The following is a 25831-nucleotide window of genomic DNA, read 5'->3' as shown; positions in this document are numbered from 1 at the left end:
GTCTTGCTGATAAAAAACAAGTATTTTTTCTATGTTTAACCCAGAATTCCCCAAACTTGTTTAACAATTTTTTTAGGTAACCCTTGTTAATGTCTTATGGAAGTAGTGTTTTATATAACAAAAGTTTTGGGAAATGCTGAAAAAATGGTAGGATTATCTTATATTCTCTTAGCCAAATTGTTTTCTAACGGGTTTTTATCACTGATGATATATGAATATGCTGGTTTCACCACTTCTTTGACTGCATTTGTATTCTCATCTTTAAAACTCCTACTTCTTTGAAGTACTTTGGAACCCACAGCCTAGGTTTGAATTTTGACTTTGTAACTTTGAGCAAGTTATTAAATTATCATAATCTGTGAAACTGGAATAATCATTTATAAAGTCGTGAAAATGAAATAATGCATACGAGTACTGTCCTTGGCATGAAGCAAGCACTCAATAAAGGTTGGTTGACTATAAAACTACCCTTTATTGAGTTTATTTAGAATTGACTATAAAATTTCCATATGGATCATTCACTCTTACACTCACTACTATGAGCACAAACCGGTTTTCAATATAGTATCATCACATACTGCATTTCTGCCTATACCCTCCAATGAAACTGGGCTATCTAGTATAAGACAGATGCAATAGTAGTGTGCAGATGTGTAAACTTTGGCATCAGAACTGAGTTCAGATTGCAGGTACCCAATGCCTTTGTGATCTTGGACATATCATTTAACCTCTTGACAACTTTGTTTCCTCTGCTGTAGAGGGTAATGCCTGCCCATTGCCTAGATTTAATAAGGTAATGTAGATGAAGTTCTTGTAGCTACTTATCCTATACTAGTGGCCCAGTGCACGAAATTTGTGCACAGGCGTGGGGGGTTCCCTCAGCTCAGCCTGCACCCTCTCCAACTGGGGACCTCTTGGGGAATGTCTGACCAGCAGTTGGACATCCCTCTCGCAATCTGGGACCGCTGGCTCCTAACCGCTCACCTGCCTGCCTGCCTGATCGCCCCTAACCCCTCTGCTTGCCTGCCTGATTGCCCCTAACCTCTCTGCCTGCCTCCCTGATCGCCCCTAACTGCCTCTGCCTGCCTACCTGATCACTCCTAACTGCCCTTCCCTGCTGGCACTTCACTCAGATTTGGTTCTGATTGGTTGGTTCCTATGCCAGTCAGTGTCTCCAGGCCTATCAACAGGCCTGATCAGAGAGGTGGGGCTGATCAGCATTCCCAGCAGATGCCCGAGAGAGAGGCTTGGCTGTTGGCCAGGCCCAGAGAGAAAGAGAGGCAAGTGCTGATCAACAGCTGCCACAGAGGCTACAGATCAGACCCTGCTTCTCTCTCCAGGCCTCTCTTAGGGCCTGGTCTTGGCCCTGGTCCCCACCTGCCGCGGCCGCCGAGGCCAGGGGCCTCTGCAGTCAGTGCTGGGTCGGGGTGCCTGCAACGGCAGCAGGCAGTGCTGGGTCACCACAGCAACCCAGCACTGACTTCCAGTCGGTCGAGCCTTCGGTCGTTTTGGATGTTATGGACCCTGGGTTTTTATATATTACGGTAATAAAAGTGTAATATGCTAAGTGTTCAACTGATAGGGCGACTACTCGACCAGCCGCTATGACGTGCACTGACTACCAGGGGGCAGACACTCCAACCAGTAGGTTAGCTTGCTGCTGGGGTCCGGCTGATCAGGACTGGGTGAGAGGGCCAGACACGCACTGGAGCTCTCCTGCGGTCCCTTCCCAGCCAACAGGCCAACCTCCTGCAGTCCCTCCCCGGCCCCCAGGGGGTCCAGGCCAAGGAACCCCACCCGTGCACGAATTCGTGCACCGGGTCTCTAGTTAATTTATAAATGTTCTTTCCTAATTCTTCTTAACATACTGTGAGTTTTCCATTGCTATGATTTTGCTTGGTGTAATTTCTCTTAGAATGCTCTTTCCCTTTTCTCTGCCAGCAGAAATAATGAGCCACTGATTTGACTCTAGTCTTTAGGGTCAAGGTTGTCATGATTTAGCCCTGGCCATGTAGCTCAGTTGGTTAAAGCGTGTCCCCTTACACCAAGGTTGTGGGTTCCATCTCCAGCCAGGGCACATATAAGAATCAACCAGTGGCCCTGACCTGTTTAGCTCAGTGGATAGAGCATCGGCCCATGGACTGAAAGGTCCCAGGTTCAATTCCAGTCAAGGGCACCAAGAAAAAAAAAAAAAAAAAGAATCAACCAGTGAATGCATCAATAAGTGGAACAACAAATTGATCTCTCTTTTTTTCTCTCTTTCTCCCTTCTCTCTCTAAAATCAATTGTAAAATTTTTTTCATGATTTTGTGTCACCTTCCACCATGAAACAGGGTGTAGTAATTTATTCTCTTGAAATCTCTTATCAGTCTGTATCAGTGTCTCTTAGGATACTTAAGACATTTATATTTTTGTCTTATTATTTGTTTGCCTAACTTACCCACCCTCCTTACTTAGACTATAAATTTCGTGAAAGTGGGACCGTTTTAATCCTGTAGCATTTTGTATAGTGCTTTTCTCCTAGGAGGCTTTTAGTAATTTACTAGAGGCCTGATGCACGAATTCATGCAAGGGTCTTGGCCCTGCTCCCCACCTGCCGTAGCCGCCGAGGCCAGGGGCCTCTGCCACCTCTATCTCGGTCCCCGCCCGCTGTGGCTTTGTCTGGAAGGACGTCTGGTTTAATTAGCATATTACGCTTTTATTATTATAGATTGCATTTAATTAATTTGTAGTCTGGCTTCTGACCACTCTGCTTTTCTGAGACAATATTCTTGGAATAACTAGAGATTTCTAAATTGTCAAAATCTTTTCCTTAATCTCTCTTCAGTATTTAATACTGTTAATCACCTGCCCTTACTTAAAACTCTTTTGGTCTCCATGGCATAGCACTGTCCTGGTTCTTCTTTCCTAGAATCATTTTCTCTTGTTGCTGACACCTTTTCTTCCTTGAGGATTATGATTATGACCATTTTTCCAGGTCATTCATCCAAATTGGATCTTTGGCCCTGACTGGTTTGGCTCAGTGGATAGAGCGTCGGCCTGCAGATTTAAGGGTCCCAGGTTCGATTCCGGTCAAGGGCATGTACCTTGGTTGTGGGCACATCCCCAGTGGGGGGTGTGCAGGAGGCAGCTGATCGATGTTTCTCTCTCATAAATGTTTCTAACTATCTATCCGTCTCCCTTCCTCTCTGTAAAAAATCAATAAAATATATTAAAAACAAAAAACAAATTGGATCTTCGTATATTTTTTCTGTTTTAGAAACCTGGGTCTTATCATTGTTGGCCCTGAGATCATCCTTAAGCTCAGATATGTGACCCAAATCGCCTTTCTTTCTTTTTTTTTTTTTTTAATATATTTTATTGATTTTTTACAGAGAGGAAGGGAGAAGGATAGAGTTAGAAACATCGATGAGAGAGAAACATTGATCAGCTGCCTCCTGCACACTCCCTACTGGGGATGTGCCCGCAACCCAGGTACATGCCCTTGACCAGAATCGAACCTGGGACCCTTGAGTCCACAGGCCGACGCTCTATCCACTGAGCCAAACCGGTTAGGGCGCAAATCTCCTTTCTTACTTGAAGCAGGCCTAGGGATTCAGCACATCTTGAGCAGTCACTTCCACCCAACCCCTTGGAGTCCTCCCACTCCTTGCTGTGTTTTTTCTCCACTGTCTTCCTGCCATCACGGAAAACTTTTGGGCCCTTTCAGTTTAAGGAAACAGTCTGAGGATTACAAAACAGCAAATGTCAGGAAATAACAAAGCTTACAAAATTGTTATAGTAGCAGTCTCTAATCTGTAATTTCTGGAAAATCCTGATAATCTGCCTTTGGTTTTTATTTCTAGGGGTAAAAACCTCTTCCTTCTTTTTGACTTTTTCTTTGGATACCGTTAAGAACAGAGAATGAAACCAATATAACATAAAATAAGTGCTTCTTTGTGATAATAGGCTGTGTGTATCTCTGAGGGTTTCCAGTTAAGGTGGCCATTCATAAAGCTTCTGCCCTATCCATCTATATGTTATTGTTGACAATATTATAGATGTCCCCTAATTTTCCCTCCCTTTTCTCCCCTCCTTCCAGCCCCTGCCACACCCCAGGCCTTCACCACACTATTGTCTGTGTTCATTGCTTATGCATATCCTATATAATAAAAGCCTAATATGCTAAGTGTCCGACCTTTCGTTCAACCGTTTGACCAGTCACTATGATGTTCACTGACCACCAGGGGGCAGACACTCCGACTGGTAGGTTAGCTTGCTGCTGGGGTCCGGCTGATTGGGACTGGGCGAGATGAGACGGACACGCCCTGGAGCGCTCCCGCCGTCCCTCCCCGGCCGGCCAAATTCCCATAGTCCCTCCCCTGCTGGCCCGACTGGTAGGTTAGCTTGCTGCTGGGGTCCGGCTGATTGGGACTGGGCAAGATGGGCCAGACTCACCCTGAAGCCAATCTCCTGCAGTCCCTCCCTGGCCTCTAAAATATTTCTTCTAATTAATTTCCTTTCAATGTTCAGGAATCTATCCACCAGGCCTCTAGTATGTATATAAGTTCTTTGGTTAATCTCTTTCCTGCTCCCCTCTGAGATACGCCAGTCTGTTCCAAGCATCCATATCTCTGGACCTGTTTTGTTTGTCAGTTTATTTATGTTCATTAGAGTCTACATATAAGTCAGATCATCCCTAGCTTTATCTTTACTAGCCTTAAGGCTTCCACTATCATCTCTGGGCACTTAAATATATGTTTCTTATTATTCCTTTTTCCTTAATTCCATGTAAAACACTGCCTATCTAGAATCGAATGTTATTTTCACAAAGTTTTCTTCTCCATACTTTCTGTCACTGGTTTTTATTCTCCAAATTTTCCACATTCAAAAGTGATATTGTAATTAGTTTATTTGTGTTTTTATTACCTTTTTACCTCACTAGAACTCATGCTACAAGGAGGCTAGACCCTTGCCTGTTTTATTCATTGTTGTATCCCTAGGTCTTATTACAGTTAAGTGCTCAATAAACATTTAAAATCCATGTGTGAATAAATGTTATTACCATATGCCCTATCTACCCACAAGTATGTTGTGAAAAATAAGAATACATGTGAAAATGACCAGATTAATTCCACTGTATCACTGTTTCAATTATTCCCTTTCTCTAATTCAAATCTTGGCAGTCTTCAGATCCTGTTAACTTACTCTTCATGATGATTTTTTTTTCCCGTTTTCCTTTCAATACCCAAACAAGTATCTAAATCAAGTCTTCTTGCATTGCGACTATATTTTTCATTTTTTTCCTACCTTTAGTTTATGTTACATATTTTCAGGTTAATCTTAAAGCGTTGCTTTGAGAAGATCATCTATACTCCCTTATTGGCCTTCAGTGTCCTCCTACAATTTGAAGCTCAAGTCCAAAGTCAAGAGGAGATTGGATACCTTTTATCTTCTGACTAAATTACCTCTAAGTCTCTTTTCCCATTACATATACTTTTTGCTCAAAATATACTGGATTTTTGCTGTTCCCTAGTATGAAGCATTTTTATTTATTCATTAATTTGAATTAATTCTGTGGGGCAGGTACTTTGCTTTAAAGATCAAAGACAAAGTTTCTGCTCTCAAGCAAACAATTATGTTAAAAATTAGAGTATGATAAAGGCCAAAACAGGTACTGTAGGTACACAAAGGGCTACTTCTAACCTGGCTTGGGGTAGGTACATTAGGGAAGACTACATTGAGTAGTTTATATTTGAACTTGACCTTTAAAGACCAATAGGAATTAACTAACATATGATTCAAGGAAAGTCTGTTCCAAGCCAAAGGAAGAAAAAGCATGAGAATAGAGTCACCTTTGGGTAAGATTTGTGAATATTTCAGTGGCTGGAGCAGAAAGTGTGAATAATTGGGTGTTAAGAGGCTGGAAACGGGATAAAAAGGCCTTTGTATGTGGTTCCATTTTCCATGTACATACTCTGAGGCAACAGGAATCCAGGAAGAATTTTAAGTAGGAGTGTGACTAGTCCAATTTGTTCCTTTGCTTATGTTGTCCCTTATGCCTGAAATACTTCCTTTTCTCCTTTCCTCATAGTCCCACCCCATGCTTCCACCTGTCTAAATCTTGCTCATCTTCCAAAGTACACAACAGATGCTGTGTCCTTAAAATAACCTTAAAACTCACCTGGTCAAAAGTAATTTCACTCTCCTTTGTGTACCCACTCTCCAAGCCATTTAGGTTTGAAACCTAAAATAAGATATTTTTAAAACCCACAATATAACAACAATAACGGGAATTTTTATTTATTTTATTTATTATTATTATTTTTTAAAATATGTTTTTATTGATTTCAGAGAGTGAGAGAGAGATAGAAACATCAATGATGAAGAGAATCATTGCTTGGCTGCTTCCTGCATACTCCATACTGGGGATCGAGCCCACAATCTGGGCATGTGCCCTTGACCAGAATTGAACCCGCTCTAGCCACTGAGCAAAACCAGCTAAGGCTGTTTCATCAATTTTATTTTATTTTTTAATATATTTTATTGATTTTTTTATCATTGTTGGCCCTGAGATCATCCTTAAGCTCAGATATGTGACCCAAATCGCCTTTCTTTTTTTTTTTTTTAATATATTTTATTGATTTTTTACAGAGAGGAAGGGAGAAGGATGGAGTTAGAAACATTGATGAGAGAGAAGCATCGATCAGCTGCCTCCTGCACACCTCCTACTGGGGATGTGCCTGCAACCAAGGTACATGCCCTTGACCGGTATCGAACCTGGGACCCTTTAGTCCGCAGGCTGGTCAGGGCTATTTCATCAATTTTAGAGAGTGGAAAGGAGAAAGAGAGAGAGTCAACATCAATGTGAGAAAGAAACATTGATTGGTTGCCTCCTATACACACCCTGACTGGGAATAGAACCCGAAATGTAGGTATGTACTCTGACTGGGAATTGAACCCACAACCTTTTGGTGTACAGGATGACACTCCAACCAACTGAGCAACCTGGCCAGGGCAATAATGGGAATTTTAAAAAAGAAAAAGTATTTATAATCTAATCACCTCAACATAAATTTTCATGTTACATACTTTTTCCTAAACGTACAAATATGCCTCTTGCTAAAATAAATAAACTTACAAATATGTATGCTATAATTAAAATCATGGTGTGTGTATATATATATATATACACACATATAAAATTATGCTTTATATCACATTACATGATTTAAATTTTAAAAATCATTTAAAAACAATTTTATTGATTCTTAGACAGAGGAAGGGAGAAGGGGAGAGAGAGAGAAAAGCATTGATGTAAGAGAGAACAATCGGTTGCCTTCTTTACTCCCCCTATCGGGGATTGAACCCACAACCCAGGCCTGTACCTTGACTGGGAATCGAACTGACAACCTTTTGGTGCACAAGAAGATGCCCAACCAACTGAGCTACACTGGCCAGGGCTTAATCATTTTTTTAAAAAATATTTTTACTGATTTCAGAGAGGAAGGGAGAGGAAGAGAGAGATAGAAACATCGATGATGAGAGGGAATCATTGATTGGCTCCCTCCTGTAGGTTGGACCAAGCCCACAACCCAGGCATGTGCCCTTGATCGGAATCGAACCTGGGACCCTTCGGTCCACAGGCTGACGCTCTATCCACCGAGCCAAACCGGCTAGGGCAGGGCTTAATCATTTTTAATGGGTGTATTATAAATCATTCCTGTATAACTGGATGTGAAGTTTGTTTTAATTTTTAGCTATTTATAGGTAATACCATTTTTATATGATTTATTTTTTCCTGTTGGAACTATTTTCTTATGCTAAATTATCAAGATTAGGATAACTAAAACAAACTGTTTTTTGCATTATCTTTGACTTTAACCCCTAACCCAGTGGTTCTCAACCTTGGTTGCACATTAGAATCACCTGGGAATCTTTAAAATCCTGATTTCTGATTTTTAAAATCCAGAGGAGGAGGCCCAGAAATCAGGATTTTAAAAAGATTCCCAGGTGATTGTAATGTGCAGCCAAGGCTGAGAACAACTGTCCTAATCTATACCCTTTCCCCAATTAGTGAATTACCAAGTGTTGTTGATTCTTTGATAATGTACTCTTCCTTTCCATTCTCACAAGTTCAGCCAATTCTGTCCCTATGCCAGGATTATTGCGATCTTTTTTTTTTTTCCTAGCTGATTTCCCCATCATCATGCCAGAGATTAATTGTCCTAAAGCACGGCTTTGGGTAAAAGATTCATTTGTTTGACAGATACTTATTGAATGCATGCCATGCAGCAGACATTACATCCCTTAACTGGCATTTCCAGGTATGAATATCCTCCCCTCATTTACTTTTGCACCAGCCCTCTGATCTAGCCGGACTGGTCTAGTCACCATCTCCTGAACATTCCATCTACATTACCATGTCTGAAATTTTGTTTTAGAATGAGCTTCTGTTTAGAATCCATTCTGCTTCCCTTTTCTTAGTTTTTGATTATTTCTTCAAAGCCCCACTCAAGTTTCAGCCCTCCCTCCCTGAAGCCTCTCAGTTTTTTCATTACTCAGTTTTTACTCTTGTCTCTGCACTTGATCTTAGCCAAAAGGCCAAGAACCAATTTTTCTCTTGTCTCTAAACTGTCACAGCTAAGCAAACAATATCTTCATTCTCTTTTATTCGCAAGATAAAGCTCTGAATTCCTTGACCTTGTTTTTAAGTCTTTCTAAGATCTGGCCCTATTTTTTTAAAAATTGATTTCAGTGAGAGGAAAGGAGAGTGAGAGAGAGAGGGAGAAACATCAATGATGAGAATCAATCATTGATTGGCTGCCTCTTGCACGCCCCCTACTGGAGAGATCTGGCCCCATTTTTTATTTCCAACCTGGCTTCCTATTATTCCCTAAAATGAACTGTTTGATTCCTCTGGACTCCTCTACTTTCTGTTCCTTAAACACTCCATGCTGCCCTGGCTGGGTTGCTCCGTTGGGTAGAGCATCATCCTGATACATCAAAGTTGCTGGTTCAATCCCTGGTCAGGGCACATACAAGAATGGGTGAATGGGTGGAGCAATAGGTTGATGTTTCTCTCCCTTCCTCTCTCTCTAAAATCAATAAATTAAAAAATATTCCATGCCCATTACCACATCCATGCCTTTCTTTACTCATGTTTGTTCTTTCTCCCATCCCTTTTAGCTGTCAAATCTTACTGATTTTCTTTTTGTTTTTTAAATGTATATTTAAAAAATATAGAGAAACATCAATAATCAGAGATAATCATTGATTGCTTGTCTTCTGTATGCACCATACAGGACAGAGCCTGCAACCCAGGCATGTGCCCTAACCAGTAATCAAACCTTGACCTCCTGGTTCATAGGTTGATACTTAACCACTGAACAACACTGGCTGGGTACAGATTTTCTTTAACACTTTTTTTGTTTTAATTTATTAATGATATTTTCTTTTTGAACAACAACAACAAAAAAACAACTCCTGTTACAATGTATAATCCATGTGGGAGGCCCATATACTTAAAAATGAGTAATACAAGATATGTACTAGTAGTATAGGTGGGCAAAAGCAAGTTTATAGTTTGTATGAAAAAAAGACATGCAGGTTATGATTATTATAGTAGCTTTATTAACTTGTGTTTTGAGTAGTCACCACTGTAAACCTACTTTTGTCAAACCCTGCATATATATATATATATATACATATATATATATATATATATATTCACATATTCACTTGAAGGCTTGAATCTTATCACTGCAACAAACACTGTCAGTTGTTTTCCTTAAAATGACAGGAAGTGAGCCTGTCATTTTAAGGGAAACAACTGACAGTGTTTGTTGCAGTGATAAGATTCAAGCCTTCAAGTGAATATATATATGTATGTATATATAGATATATAATTTTTTGTTAATGGTTTCTATTACCTATCCCTCTTAAGGTAACTCAAATGTCCAGGACACTTGGAGGTTCCCTAAGACCTTTACAGGAAATCTACAAGCATAACTATTTTCAGCATATATAAGATGTTTTTTGCCTATTTGCTAGATTGACATTTTTACTGATAAGCAAAAGCAGAGGTGGGTAAAACTGCTGGCCCCTTAGCACTAATCAAGGTAGTGGCACCAACTATACTCATCATTGTATTTTTCACTGCCATATGCTTGCAGTAAATAATGCCAGTTTTTCACTTAATATCTTTATTATTAATTTGATTAAACCCTGGCCCTTAAAATAAACATTTTTGTTTATTATTTTTCCTGGTTTTATTGAGATATAATTGACATATAACATGTAAGTTTAAGGTATACAGTGTGATGATTTGATATTTGCATATATTGTGAAATGTGTACCACAATAAGGTTAGTTAACACATCCTTCATCTCACAGAGTTACCATTTTGTTGTTACGATGAGAACATTAAAGCGCTACTCTGATAGCAAATTGCAAATATACACTGCAATATTGGTAACTATAGTCACCATGCTATACCTTAGATCCCTGGAACTTAACGCATCTTATAACTGAAAGTTATACATCTTCTTAATGTTCTCTCTGGACGAAATGGGAAGTAAACGTGAAACATTTTGCTGCACACTGTGGATGGTGTCTCAAGGAAAAGTACTGGCGCAGCTGTACCAATTGCAAGCTAAATAAGCTTCCTTTTCATAGAACACATTTTTACTTGAAAAAACCACTGACAAACTGGTAATTCAGGCCTGGATATCTGACAGGCACTTTGCTGAAAATGAAGGAAGTGAGCCTGTCATTTTAAGGAAAACAACTGACAGTGTTTGTTGCAATGATAAGATTCAAGTCTTCAAGTGAACATTAGAATTTTGGAAAACTTGTATCTGCCACTGAGAGCTTGAAAGCTTTCCAATAAAACTTTTTTCTGATGATATTAACAAATATTGTATGGTTAAATGCATAATATTACAAAATACGAGTGCTAGGGGGAATCATGAAATAAAAAAATGTTTGAGGATCACTACCTATTTTTCTGCAACTAACTCTTTCTCTTAGTATATTTTGAACACCAGTCAAGGTCAGTGCATTTATATCTAAAATTCTTTTCCAGTCCTGGCCGGTGTGGCTCGGTTGGAGTGTTGTCCTTTAAACTGAAAAGTCATGGGTTCAATTCCCAGTCAGGACACATACCCAGGTTGCAGGTTTGATCCCTTTAACCAAGCTATGTTTTTCTCTCTCCCTCTCCTTTCCCCTCTCTCTAAAATCAATAAAAACATATCCACCTGTGAGGATTAAGAAAAAAAAACAGCCTTAGCTGGTTTGGCTCAGTGAATAGAGCGTCAGCCTGCAAACTGAAAGGTCCCAGGTTCGATTCCAGTCAAGGGCACATGCCCGGGTTTCGGGCTCAATCCCCAGTGGGGGGCTTGCAGGAGGCAGCCGATCAATGATTCTCTCCATAATGATTCTCATTATGGATGTTTCTATCTCTCTCTCCCTCTTCCTTCCTCTCTGAAATCAATAAAAATATTTTTTAAAAAAACAACAACAATAAACTTCCATAGCAGCATGGTGTGCCATCATGGGGATGACCCATATCCATTTAATCATCCATATATTAATGGCCATTCAAGTTGCTTTCCTCTTTTTGTTAAATAATGCAGCAACAAACATTATTTTTTAATCATCACCCAAGGATATATTTTTTTAATTGATTTTTAAAGAGAGGGAAAGAAAGAGAAACATTGATGAGAGAGAGAAACATCGATGGATTGCCTCCCATACACACTGTGATTGCACCCTGACCAGGATGGAACCTGCAGCCCGGGTATGTGCCCTGACTGGGAATCGAACCCACCTTTTGGTGCATTAGATGACAGTTCAACCAACTGAGCCACACCAGCCAGGGTGCAACAAACATTCTTTACATATATCCTTGTGCATTGATGCTTCTTATATCTATAGTATGGATTCCTAAAAGTGGACCTGTTTTTTACAATCCGTCTCAATAAAACTTCCCTTCTTACAACATCTTCTCTGGTTATTTCTCTTTGTTTTTACTCCTTTTTAGCCTCTTAATAATTTACTGTCTTTTGATGTGTACATGCTATTGTCTTGCTTTTAAAGACTCTTCCTCTGTGCCTGTCTTGCCTTGCCAACTAGATTATGAAACTAGAAATGCCCTGATGGAGGGATGGTGTGTTTTACAGTGTATAGACACTCAATAAATAATGACCAGGGCAGGATTGAAGGTTGTTATGAGAAAGGGACACCTTAATGGTCCATTTAGTGTCCACATGGATGCTGAGGAAAGCTGTGTGCATTCATGCGTTCTTTCATCTTGGGAATGATTTGAAAGTTAGAGTAACTCTACAACTTGATTCTCTCATTTCAGGCAAGTACATTGCCTCAACACAGCGACCCGACGGGACCTGGCGCAAGCAGCGGAGGGTGAAAGAAGGCTATGTGCCCCAGGAGGAGGTCCCCGTGTACGTGGTTAGGCGTGAGGAGGGGGTATTTAACGGGTCCCTACAGAAAGAAAGAACATGTGTGCCTATGAGTTCAGGGAAGAATTTTCTGATGCCCAAATCTCAGGAATGGGAGGGGACAACTGAGAAAGGAGAGGCAGGGGTTGGGATACAGGGATGAGTGAGGGTTACAAGGGACTGGTCATGTTCCTATGGCCTCTGTTCATCAGAACCTCCAAATAGCATTGAGAGATCCAGAGCTCTGAGACCTAGGGACCCTTCTAAAACCTGCAAAGCAGAGGAAAGTTGGGGAGGGACCAAGGGGGAGAAAGCAAGCAGAGAGGTGAAAAGGGTAAAGTGATTTGGAAGGTTAAGAAAAGGGCTCTAAAGTCAGCGATTCTCTAACTGTTGACATCTCCCTGCAGGTATGAGAACAAGTATGTGAAGTTTTTCAAGAGCAAACCAGAACTGCCCCCAGGGTTGAGCCTCGAGGCCATTGCTCCTGTCCACCCATCAAGGTCTGAAGGCGGGGAACCAGGCCTCTCCAAGACAGCCAAACGCAACATGAAGCGGAAGGAGAAGAGGCGGCAGCAGCAAGAGAAAGGGGAGGCAGAGGCCTTGAGCCGGACTCTGGAAAAGGTGTCCCTGGGAGAGACAGCTCCACAGGGCTCCCGGGCAGCTCCTCCAGCTGCCTCTGACCAGCCTGACCCGGCTGCTATCACTGAGAAGGCCAAGAAGATAAAGAACCTAAAGAAGAAGCTTCGGCAGGTGGAAGAGCTGCAGCAACGGATCCAGGCGGGAGAAGTCAGCCAGCCCAGCAAAGAGCAGCTGGAAAAGCTAGCAAGGAGGAGGGTGCTGGAGGAGGAGCTCGAGGACTTGGAGCTCGGCCTGTGAGGCCTTTGGGGAATTGGGAATGGACTAAAACAAACCATGGGGCTTTCTGGGGTCCTGGGGAACATGGCAGCAGCAGTCAGGAGGGGTACCCCCCCCATACTGGCTCACTTCCATCTCTCATGGCCCAACTCTGTCCTCCAGAGCCTAGCCTCTCCCTCATTCCTTCCCTTTTCTTCCAAACTCCTATTTTTTAGACGTTTCCCCTTCCCATTCCCAGTGTTCAAAAATCTCAGTGACTCCCCCAGGCTCCTTTGCTGCTGATTTGGGTGTCTTATTCAAAAGAAAATTGGGTGGGTGGGACTCTCGGGAACTGAGGTTGAGGGTAGGGGGAGTATGCCCAAGTCTTGGAGTCTTGATTCCTGTTCACAGTGTTTATGGGTTATTTCCCCCTCAATACCTGACCTCTTTTTTTTTTTTTTTTTTTTTTTAAGAACAGAATAAACAAGTAGACAAATTGTCTAGCTTTGCCTCTTTCTTTTCAGCTTCTGGTAGGTATTTTATTCCTTCCAGTTTGGCACAGGAAGACAAGTTTTGGGAGTAATCACTTTTTAATTTTTTTTATTAATCCCCACCCAAGGATATCTTCCCATTGGTTTTTTAGAGAGAGTGGCAAGGAGGGGGAGAGACAGAAACATCCATATAAGAGAGAGACATGGATTAGTTGCCTCCTGCACAGGCCAGGGATCAAGTCTGCAACCAAGGTATGTGCCCTTGACTGGAACCAAACCCAGGATCCCTCAGTCCACTGGCCAACACTCTAACCACTGAGCAAAACCAGCTAGGGCTAGAGTAATAATTTTTCATTTTTATTTTTTATTGATTTCAGAGCGGTAGGGAGAGAGAGAGAATCATTGATCGGCTGCCTCCTGTACTCCCCACACTGGATATTAAGTCCACCACCTGGGCATGTGCCCTGATTGGAATCGAACTGTGAACCTGGCTGGAGAAATAATTTTTTTTTAAATTATAAAATATATTTTATTGATTTTTTACAGAGAGGAAGGGAAAGAGATAGAGAGTTAGAAACATCGATGAGAGAGAAACATCGATTAGCTGCCTCCTGCACATCTCCTACTGGGGATGTGCCTGCAACCCAGGTACATGCCCTTGACTGGAATCGAACCTGGGATCTTTCAGTCTACAGGCCGACGCTCTATCCACTGAGCCAAACTGGTTTTGGCTGGAGAAATAATTTTTAACAGTTATGAAGGTATGACCAAATGAGCAACACTGATTTCTGTATGTTTGGTTAGATTTCAGTGAACAGAAATTAGTGTTATAATAAAATGAAGTTTAGAACAAATTTCATTTGACATGTTAATTTGCATGTGTCATCACTGTGTTGCATAGCAGGGGGGCTTTGTAACACCATTACTTTCTTTCTCACTTATCAGGGTTCTCTCCAGCGAGTCTTCCGGTCATTATTCAGGAAGTTTTTCTGTATTTTAGTTGTAATTCCAGTTTGGTCCTGGGAGGGTATCTGTGCATCATTCACTTACTCTGCCACCATTTTTAATCTTCCCTTACCGTTTCTTTCTAAGGTAATCAACGTACTTCACAGCTTCATTGGGGCAGCTCATCTGAAATTTTATCTTATCTGATGCCACCCTAAGATAACATTGTGGGGCAAATTAATGATACAAGTAAAGAAATTTACAGCCAAAAAAGAGCTGCCACTGAATGTTTTCATGAGCTCTGATTTCCACTCCTTCACCTATCAATCTTTCTTTCTAGTCAGCTGCTGGTGCAGAAACCAACAGAGGGGGAAGTCAGTAATGACCTTTCTCAGGAGTTCCAAGTTCTTAGTCTGACTCTAAAGGTCTCACCCAATCTGGCCTTGTTTCTTGCCATTCCTCAACTCTGGTCAAACTGCTCCAACTTTACTGTACGATTTTCAGTTCATCAAATGAGTCATATTCTCTCTGAACCTCAGTCATTTACCCTTACTGGTTCCTTTGCCTACATTCTCTTCCTGATCCACTCTTCCTTGTCAACTCTTTCTTATCCTTTGGATCTTTAATGTTATCCTCTCTGGGAAGACTTCCATTACCTTCCAATGCTGATTTAGGTGCCTCTCTTAACTTGCTTCCTTATCACTTGCACTTAACCTTTATAACAGTGTGTATTACCTTATGTTGTCACGCTGTTTACTTGTTAGCCCCTCCTTTTTTTTTTTTTTTTTAATAATTTTATTGATTTTTTTACAGAGAGGAAGGGAGAGGGATAGAGAGTCAGAAACATTGATGAGAGAGAAGCATTGATCAGCTGCCTCCTGCACACCCCCTACTGGGGATGTGCCTGCAACCAAGGTACATGCCCTTGACTGGAATCAAACCTGGGACCCTTCAGTCCCCAGGCCGAGGATCTATCCAGTGAGCCAAACCAGCTAGGGCATTGTTAGCACCTCTTCCTCATCAATCAGGGGTGCCTCAAGCCCCGAGCTTGTGTTTAACATCATTGCATCCCAGTGCATAGTAAATTCTCAAATGTTTGACTGAGTGAATGAGGCTGCAAGCCACATGGAGAAACAGAAGAGGAGGGATAATTTGTGCCTTGCCAAAAAAAATGAGGACTCGACTAGGCACCTCAGTGTGAGACCAAAAGCCTGCGCTCTTTTGTGTAGGACCTCTACACAATTATAAGGATTTTATAAATAAGGTTTAATTGGCTTATATGGAGGAGTTTGATGCTTTGTAAGTTTAGACATTTTTGAGGAATCTATACTTTTAAAACCATTATTTGTTTTGCAAAAGGATTCACTTCAGTAAAGCTTTAACTTTCTTGGGTCTTTAGTGGTTTGATTAAAGTTTATTTTGTTATTTGTTGGGCTCTGTCGGTCATTTTGCTAGTTGGGAGGGATGCAATTATGAATACATTGTAGACCCTTCATTTGAAAAAGCTATTAAATTGTGCAAGTCACAAATTAAGTGCTTGACAGATTTAATTAAGTTCTATGGTAGAGGTATCAGCAATGTGTTGAGGGAGAGCTAAGAAAATTTATTTTGATTTAGGGTATGGAGAGGCTTAATGGTGGAGTTGGGTTTTGAAGAAGATCATTACTTGCATCTCAAGAAAGGCAGGGATGCCCTAGCCGGTTTGACTCAGTAAATAAAGTGTTGACCTGCAGACTGAAGGGTCCCAGGTTCGATTCCACTCAAGGGCACATGCCTGGGTTTTGGGCTCGATCCCCAGCAGGGGGCATGCAGGAGGCTGCTGATCAATGATTATTTCTCATCATTAATGTTTCTATCATTCTCTTCCTCTCTGAAATCAATAAAAATACATTTTTTTTAAAAAAAAAAAGAAAGGCAGGAAGGCTCTGGCCAGTGATCTCAGTGCACCAGAATCAAACAGTGACCGGAATCAAACTCCGGACCCTTCAGTCCACAGGCTGACGCTGTATCCACTGATACAGCCCTGGGGCTGCTTTCAGTTTTTCAGGACCATATTTCCTTACATAAAATCAGTGTTGCCCAGCCAGTGTGGTTCAGTGGTTGAGCATCAACCTATGAACCAGGAGGTCACGGTTTAATTCCTGGTCAGGGAACATGACCTGATCACCAGTAGGGGGGTGTGTAGGAGGCAGGTGATCAATAATTATCTCTCATCATTGATATTTCTATCTCTTCCTTTCTCTCTGAAATCAATAAATATATTTTTAAAAAAATCAATGTTGCCCTAACCGGTTTGGTTCAGTGGATAGAGCATCAGCCTGCGGACTCATGGCTCCCAGGTTTGATTCCAGTCAAGGGCATGTACCTTGGCTGCGGGCACATCCCCAGTAGGGGGCGTGCAGGAGGCAGCTGACTGATGTTTCTCGCTCATCGATGTTTCTAACTCTCTATCCCTCCCTCTCCCTTCCTCTCTGTAAAAAATCAATAAAATATTTTTTAAAAAAATCAATGCTAATCACCTGATACAGGACGAAAATTTGCACATAAGCTGTGTTTTTCTAAATGTGGGTAATGAAGTGAATTTAGAAAGTTGTGACTAGTATAGAAAATAGCAGATATTGATGCTTAAAAAAGTTAAATATGTCTCATGATACTTTTGTTTCAGAAGAAATATTTCTTACCTTGGTTTGCAGGAAAATACATTTGAAAGCCACCAATAACATCAATACTGAGGGGCTGAAGCAGCACACACTCCCCTCTGGTCTGCGTGCTTGCAGTGTGTGGGCTGGGAGGACATTAGTTTAACTATTTCCCTGACAGACCCTTATTTGCTATGGCAAAGTAAATTCGCCCCGGCTTTCTTCTTACTCCTGAAGCTATGTTACGATTTATTTGGAAGTTCTTTCCTCGCTGCAGATGATTCCCTTCTAATGCATAAATAGCAAAGATTCTAGGATCTAGAAGTGAATTATTTTAGGACTGGCCATTTACTCTCATGGGCTAAGAGCCCATGTGTTAGTTTCTTATTGTCCACTAGGTGGTACTGTGAGGGGCCAATATTTGTAAGTTATCTTGTTCCTCAACTCCAACTTGTTTTGAGATTAGCAGACAGGTTTATCAACTAGAAAATCTTTTCAGGCTCCCAGGAATCCCAGGAGAGGGTACCTAGATCTCCCTCCCCTCTGCAACTATAACCTAGTCCAGTGGTCGGCAAACTCATCAATCAACAGAGCCAAATATCAACAGTACCTCTTCAAAAAAGACTCGACCAGGCTGAAAACCGACTTCTGCGCGTGGGCCACGAGGTTTCAATCGCACTGTACGTGCGCGCCCACACGTGGTATTTTGTGGAAGAGGCACACTCAAGGGGCCAAAGAGCCGCATGTGGCTCGCGAGCCGCAGTTTGCCGACCACTGACCTAGTCTTACAAATTGAGGAAGTTAGAGAATCTGGGATTCAGAGGTTACAATTTTTGGTCAATATTGCCGTCTCTCAAAACAGATAAGGAATGCATTTTTTTCTCCCTTGGAGATCAAAGATGTTAAACAGTAAAAGTGATGGAAGTTATACTCCAAAATGAGTAATTGACTGAATGCAGGTAATGTAATTGGCTGAGAGGAGGAGAGAGAGGAAATGTTAAAGGATCTTCTGGGAAAGCAACAAGTCATGGAATTTTATTAAATTCAGAAAACACTTTTTTTTTTTTTTTTTGGTTAATCCTCACTGGAGGATATTTTTCCACTGATTTTTAGGGAGAGCGGGAGAGAGAGGGAAAGACAGAGAGAAACATCAATATGAGAGAGAGACATCAATTGGTTGCCTCCTGAACTTGCCTTGACCTGGGCCAGGGATCAAACCTGTGATCTTTCAAGCTCAAGCCAACACTTTAACCACTAAGCAAATTGGCTAGGGCAAGAACATATATATTCTTTAAAGATTGAAAAATATAAACAGAACCCCAGAAAACTATAGGACAATATCAGAAATCTAATATACATAAATGTAATTAGAGTCACAGAAGGAGAGGAAAGAAAGAATGGGGCAGAAAAGACTTTGAAAAAACAATGACTGAAAAAACTTCCCATGTTTGGTGAAAGACATAAATTTTCAGATAAAAGAAGTTCAGCAAACCACATTTAAGCACATCACAAACTGTTGTAAACCAAAAATTAGAACCAATCTTGAAAACAGAAAAAAAGGACACATTATATACAGAGGAACAATGATTTGAATTACCATGGACTTCTCAACGGAAAGTATAGCAATCAGAAGACAGTTTAAAGTACTCAAAGGAGAAAAAACTATCAACCTAGAATTATATATTTAGTTTTACATGGCATAAACATGGCTGCTGGAAGCCACCCATCTGATCCTGTGGGAGAGGGACAGAGAAGGAGTAATCATTGTGAGATGGACAAATTCCTGAAGGAAGTGACCATCACAGTTAAATACTCACATCTACCCTCTGAGCATACATTTTCATAATCTACCTGAGGATTTTTGTCAGAAAAGTTTAAGAAGCACTGGCAGATTCAATTAGTGAAGCAATGAATGATGGATGAATACAACTTTTGCCAATACTTTACTAATGCCCCGGGTCTTAATCCAGCATCTAGAAGGGTTCAGAAATCTGAAGAAGGCGCTATGTGTAAATTAATAAAGAGTCCAGAGACGAAACATAATTTTGAAAGGCATTTTGGGGAGTCAGAGAAGACTTAGATAAAGGAACTATGTTCTCCTTTGTCTCAGGATCCCTTGCTATTTATTAACACAAATTATCCTAAGGCAAGGTAGATATACACATCAAAGGCCAGGGTTTAGTCTACAGAATCCATTGTCAGATTGGAAGAATTGCCAACGGCTGTTCAGGTGTTTGTCCAGTAGGAGGCAATAACATGTAGATTGAAATGCCCTCAGCTGTCTGGCAGCAAGCAATCATTTTATGTACTCTTTTCAGGTTTGGGAAATGCCCTCAGCCATTTCCAGATGATTCAGCCCTGCTGACATGCTGGAATTGGCTTCCAGTACTGTACTCATTCACCCTGTCTGCTAGCCAAAAGTAGAACTCTTTGGCTTTGCCCTCAACACATGACCTTAGCCCAGTGATGGCAAACCTATGACACGCATGTCAGAGGTGACACGCAAACTCATTTTTTTGGTTGATTTTTCTTTGTTAAATGGCATTTAAATATATATAAAATAAATATCAAAAATATAAGTCTTTGTTTTACTATGGTTACAAATATAAAAAAAATTCTATATGTGACACGGCACCAGTGTTAAGTTAGGGTTTTTCAAAATGCTGATGTTATGCCCAGATTTCAGGATCCCCAAAAGACCACCAGGGAGCCAGCCGAGCCCGATGCAAAAGCAAAAAGAGTCTTTATTCGAGCTAGCTCGAGCTCTCCATCCAACACACTCGCCTACGCAGCAGCAGGGAACAGAGAGAGAGAGAGCTCTGTGGGGAGAGGGGTTTTATAGGGGGGTTGGAGTAAGGGGAGGAGAGAGGACTGTGGGCCCTGCTGATTGGCCAGGCGCAAATCAGAGTCTTGTTACACAGGATGTGGTTGTGTCTATGGCGCGCACTTCCCTTGATTATCATTGGTTAGTTTAAAGAAATCCTAGGTGTGGCTAGCAGAGGCTTGGGCTTCCGGGAAGAAGCTCCTTGCTGAGCACATGGCTAATGGCGGCTGCCCAAAAATGGAGGATCTGGGGCAAGATGGAGGGCGTAGCCCTCGCCCTTTCAGCTGACACGCCGAGCTCAAAAGGTTCGCCATCACTGCCTTAGCCCAAGCTGGGTTTGGTTTTCCATGCTCCTTCAGCTCCCCATCCTGATTGCCTTTTTCACTTGCTTTTTTTAATTCCCTTTTTGCCCCCAGCTACCACCATTAACACCCTTGCTGATCAGTTCTCTCTGATGTTATTGACCATCCTGGCTATGGCTATTCTGGTCAATGGTCAGCCTTGCTTTGTGGCCAGTGATCAACTGGGTTATTTTTCACCTGCTCCAGCTCTTGGTCTTCAAAGATCTCTTAACTCTTTCCTCCCACTGTGCTCTGATCCCATCAATATCTGGCACTTCCTTTTTGAAAGCAGGAGGACAGTTATCTCATTTTTTTTTTTTTACAGCAGAGTATCACTCCTGTAATAAAGCGCGTGCGCATGAATGCACTCCTGCGCGCGCGTGCGCGCGCGCACACACACACACACAAACACACACACACACATACTATAATGGGTCTTGCAAAAATGAGCAATAGGCAAACACACACATCCTTAAGATTAGCTTCTGGATAAAAAAATCTAAGAATACGGTCTTAGGATCAATGGTCTTCTCCCTTAGCTATCTTTTCCTCTTTCCCATTTTAGAAACTTTTTTCATGGCTGAGGGGTGGTGCTCATCGCGCCAAAACTGCATGCAGCTCAAACTCAAACTGGAATTGTGCCCCTCTGGCACTTTAAAATGTTTTAGCTCTTCCTCCCTTTGTGAATATACACTTGTACACAATGTCAGCTCTTCCCCCATTGTCAATTAATGAAACCAATGAAAATACAAAACCACACTGGTAAACACCCACTATCCTTCTTAGGTAAGTTAGGGGCAAAACAGGAGATACAGAGGCAAACCCACCTCCTATATAGCTCCCCATTAAGGGCAGCCTTCTCACCCCAAAAGTCCTCTCTTCATTGCTGGCCTGGCAGAGACAGAATTGAGTCTTTTCCAGGTTTCCCTCCCCTGTCTAGTTATTACCCTCTTCAAAGGGGGAAGTCAGTGTGAACTTCTTCCCCTGCCAACCCCCTATCAAATGCTTTTGCCAACAAAAAGGAGCCAAAGATGGACTTTCCAGGCCCAGGACAGTCCCCAAATATTAGGACAGATCTGTTTCCTGGGGTCATGGAGTGAGGACACAAGGCCAAAGTTCTCCCCACATTCCACTTCCCTTGGGAAAAGCAATAAAGATCAGTTTGGTTTTTATTAAGGAAAAAGCTGTCATTCTCAGAAGGAGCAAAAATTCCTTGTAACCACCATTTCCCTATCATTCCAGATGCTGAAAGAACACCTAAACTCCTTATTTCTTTACTAGTGACCCGGTGCACGAAATTCGTGCACATTAAAAGGGAATTAATTATGCCCTGGCTGGTTTGGCTCAGTGGATAGAGCGTCAGCCTGCGAAGGGTCCCAGGTTCAATTCCGGTCAAGGGCATTAAAAAGAAAAGGGAATTAATTAGAGGAAATATTTTAATATTGTTAGTTGTCCTTTTTCTATAATAGAAGTGTCAGAGATGAAAGAAAATTAGTAAAATGTACATTAAACTCTTCCTCCTGTCAGAGTCTGGGGCATGCCATGGGAACCAGAGTCAAGTCCCCACCCACCCTCGTGCACCTTGAAATCATGCGAGACCCAGACCCGGCCAGCCCCACCCCGATTGGGCCAGAGCTAGACCTGGCCAGCCCCACCCCCATCAAGCCCCGCTTGGGGGGGGGGGGGGCGGGGCGCAGCCTGAGGTCTCCTGTCATACTCCGCCAGGTGGGGGTCGCAGCCTCAGGTCCCTGCTGATTGCTCATTAAGGCTTGTTACGGGAACTCAGCCTCCACTGTGGGCGCAGCCATCTTGTGTTATGGAATCCCTGCTTCTGCTGTGGGCACAGCCATCTTGACCGTTACGGCATGATGGTTAATTTGCATATTCCCGCTTTATTATATAAGATTCCCTTCCTTGTTTCTGAGGCTAGAATTTATCCCTGAATGCATCCCTTTGGCACTCTGCTGCGTTATGGGACCATCAGCAGAAGCCTACAGGGGAGTCTGGTGGGATAACACCCTTACTGTGAATTGGAGAAGGGAAGCAGATCTTGGCCCTCTTCACACTTTGACAAGAACCAGAGAACTTCAGAATTGGGTCTGATGTTCTTTCCATTGAGCCAGTTCAAGGCAGGGCCCCCGAAAGTGTCCTTAATGGAGGTCCTCAACCAAGTTTGGCGTCTCCTGAGAACAGAATGTGCTGGCCCCGGCCTGAGCCATCCCCAAACTCCTCCCACTTCCCTGGTCTCTAACCAGTTCCAGCTGTGCACAATCCCAGCCATGACTTCCCATCTGGCTTCTAGGAACTCATGACTAATTAAAGAAGTGCATGTATGTGGGCAGAGTTTCCAGAGTAAGTGGCTTGGAGAGAACTCGATCCCACTCAGCCAGGGAGAGTTCCCTTTATCCTGACTCCCTGAAAGGAAAACCAGCATCTCTAGACCAAGAGCACGCTGGCCTTATCTCAGTTACAACTTAGCTTTTTCTCACATCCCGTTTCCAGTTTCAGGACCCAGACTTGCCCTTTAAAAACCAGGATGTAGCCCTTCAGGCCACCCCATTCCAGTAAGGGTGTCTGTCAGAGGGGGTGGGGGACAGTGTAGAGATTGGTTTCTCTTGGGCTTAGAGATCTCTACAAACCTTGGCCCTCCAGCCATAGCCCCATGGCCTCTGATCATTAGAACATACTCTCAGATTCTAACCTAATCCCTCCCGTGACAGTTTAACACATATAATTAAAAATATTTCTATACACACTCTTCTGTGGGCAGAGAGGGAAACCAGGCTGCAGGAAGGGAGCAAGCCAGCCAAAGAACCCTGGAGTTCTTTCTCTCATGGAATCAAGTTCTCTTTTTGTGGCAGCAGACCACATGTTCTGACCCTTCACACACATCCCCCCAGCTCCCCCAGTGAGAGATGACAAACCAGAGGGAAAAAGAGCTGGGTCAGCCTGGCTCAGGGGGTGGGGGCTGGCAGAGGGGTGGTCATGACGCCATTATGGGGACAGACTTAGTCATGCAGTCCTTGTACTTACGCCCTGCCTGCAGCTCCTGGCTCCAGGGGCTTTTGTTTGGGTGCCCCGGGAGGATTGCGGGGGAGGGGGGGTGTTGGGGGGGTTTGCAAAGATCATAGCTGGAGCCTGAGGCTCGCTGCTTCTTGCTGTGTGACCCAAAACAACCTATTAGAGACTCTTTTTTTTTCCTTTTCTATAAAAAGGTGATAATATCAGCCCTCAGAATTGTTGCTGAGATTTAAATAAATAAACCAATAAATTATCTGGCAGCTTTCACTTTTTCCCTCTATTCTCTCCCGGATTCTTAGTATCTAGAATGTGGTTCTAGCCCCCAGGGTCTCCGGAGGCCGGAGTGCCCCCTCTGTCACCTTTCATGATAACCACCATCTCTCTCACTAACACACACCATCCTAAACATCCCCGATGGTTTTTTTTTCTTATATGAGGTACCTGGGTGAGTAATCTGCTATCAGGTTCACCTGAACTTTACTCCTTTTCCTTGTATCCTTCTTGTCTGTATTCTCCTCTCGCCGTCACCACCCTCAGCTCCCGACCCTCCCCCATGATCCTAACTACTTTCTATCGCTTTCTCTCCCACCCCAGCCAGTTTCCAGGGGCTGCGCCTGGGCAGGCAGAGCTGGAGCCAAACTCAGGGTCACAGTTCCAAGTAACTGTATCAAAGTTACTAGTAGTTCTCTTCTGTGTAGAATTTACTGCTGATCTTCATTTTCTTCCTTGTTTATTTTGGTATTTTCCAAATTTACTACAGTGAGCAATGAATAACCTTTATTCAGAAAAACACACACAAAAAAAACTTTAATAAGAAAAAGATTATCATTTTCAATTGGTTCATGTCTTGTTCACAAAAGCAGAGGGACTGAGGGGTGGGGTGTGGAAAAGAGGAACAGATGGGCAGGGTGAAGAAAGAGCCCTGTAGGGGCTGAGCATGAGCTGGCCCCCCAATTCCATCATTTCCTGGGGGCATCAACCTTAGTGATGGGCTCATCAATCTTTCCACAGTCATGGCCTCTGTGACTCATCAGTCAGAGGCTTTCTGTCCTCCCTTGCTGGTCACTGGCCATTTGGGACTTAGTCACCTGATTGTTACCCAGTTGGGTGCTGGGTGGATGAAGGTGACCAGCATCATTGAGGGCAGCAATATGGGTCAGGAGTCTCCCCCACCTCCATCCTGGGGTGTTAAGTGTTCCCCTATAGTCTATCCACCTTTCAGGCTGGGGTGTGGGGAAGGCTCAAAATTGAAGTCCTACTGAGAATGTGAGTTTAGTAACCTTTCCCCCCATTCCTATCATTACTTCCCAGTGTATTTGAATGGTATGCAAATGTTGTGTAATGCATAATTGACAGTGGAGCCTTCCCTGGCTCCTAACCACTTAAAGAACAAAGCTCTAGCCCTGGCCAGTGTGGCTCAGTTGGTTGGAGCGTCATCCCATGCACTGGAAGATTACGGGTTTGAACCTGGTCAGGCACAAGCTTAGATTGCAGGTTCGATCCCAGGTTGGGGCACGGGCGGGAGGCAACTGATCAATGTATCTCTGTCATCTCTGTCATCTCTCTCTCTCTCTCTCTCTCTCTCTCTCTCTCTCTCTCTCTCTCCAATTAAAAACAAAACAAGAAAGCTCTAAGCGTCAGTGTACATGTGTTATGGAGTCAGCAGTAGGGTTCAAATACAGGCCAGACCAATTAGGAGCTCCATGTCCTTAGTCATGTTTCTCTTTTTGGCTCTTCATTTTCTCTTCCAAAAAATTGGCCAGAATTATTCTTCTCTCATAAGGGTTGTGAGATTGAATGAGATAATAGAACTCAACTAACACAAAGTAGGTTTCTAAAATGTAACTTCCCCCCTCTTCTTTATATAGTATTCAGGACTTTCTAAACTCTGGTTAACCACCCTGATCATTTATTGACAAAGATTTCTTAAGCACCACCTGAAGGATTAAGCTAGCCTGGGGTAGGCCCTAGGGACTCAGTGTGAATGTGCAGTACAAACCCTCAGCACTTACGAGCACAGCTGGCTTTTCTCAGCTCTACACTTTTACTCAAGGACTGCATTGTCCCTGTCCCTCAGTACCCTTTCACCCCATCCAGCTCATAGGCGGACTCAAAAATTTGCCCTCTCAAGGTCCGGGGAGGAGAAACTGGGGAACTTCTATGCATAGCCCATGAACACAGGCAATAGTGTGGCGAAGGCTTGGGAGGGACGGGTGCAGAGAAGAGGGGCTCAATGGGAAACAAACAAACAAACAAACAGGAAAAAAACAAGGAGGACATCTGTAATACTTTCAAAATA

The 25831-nt window shown here is 42.6% G+C and overlaps 1 protein-coding gene across 9 annotated transcripts in view; it reads left to right on the top strand.

Moving 5' to 3' along the window:
* The window catches only part of PYM1 (PYM homolog 1, exon junction complex associated factor), a 29179-nt gene extending 15407 nt beyond the window's left edge, over positions 1-13772 (top strand). For 5 of the 9 annotated variants that reach the window (XM_059683192.1, XM_059683191.1, XM_059683188.1 and 2 more), the window contains exons 2-3: positions 12347-12465; positions 12845-13772. In XM_059683192.1, the coding sequence (XP_059539175.1) occupies positions 12416-12465; positions 12845-13313 (519 nt within the window). In that variant the 5' untranslated portion in view covers positions 12347-12415 and the 3' untranslated portion in view covers positions 13314-13772. Of the gene's footprint in view, positions 1-3695; positions 4246-12346; positions 12466-12844 lie in introns of those variants that run through there. The other 4 variants (XM_059683185.1, XM_059683187.1, XM_059683184.1 and 1 more) reach the window with 2 other exon arrangements.
* Positions 13773-25831: the final 12059 nt, after the last annotated feature.

Source organism: Myotis daubentonii, chromosome 2 (assembly GCF_963259705.1).
Source record: "Myotis daubentonii chromosome 2, mMyoDau2.1, whole genome shotgun sequence".
In the NCBI taxonomy this organism is placed as follows: domain Eukaryota; kingdom Metazoa; phylum Chordata; class Mammalia; order Chiroptera; family Vespertilionidae; genus Myotis; species Myotis daubentonii.
Note: the sequence above shows the minus strand (reverse complement) of the source record. Positions and strands in the feature narration are given on the sequence as shown.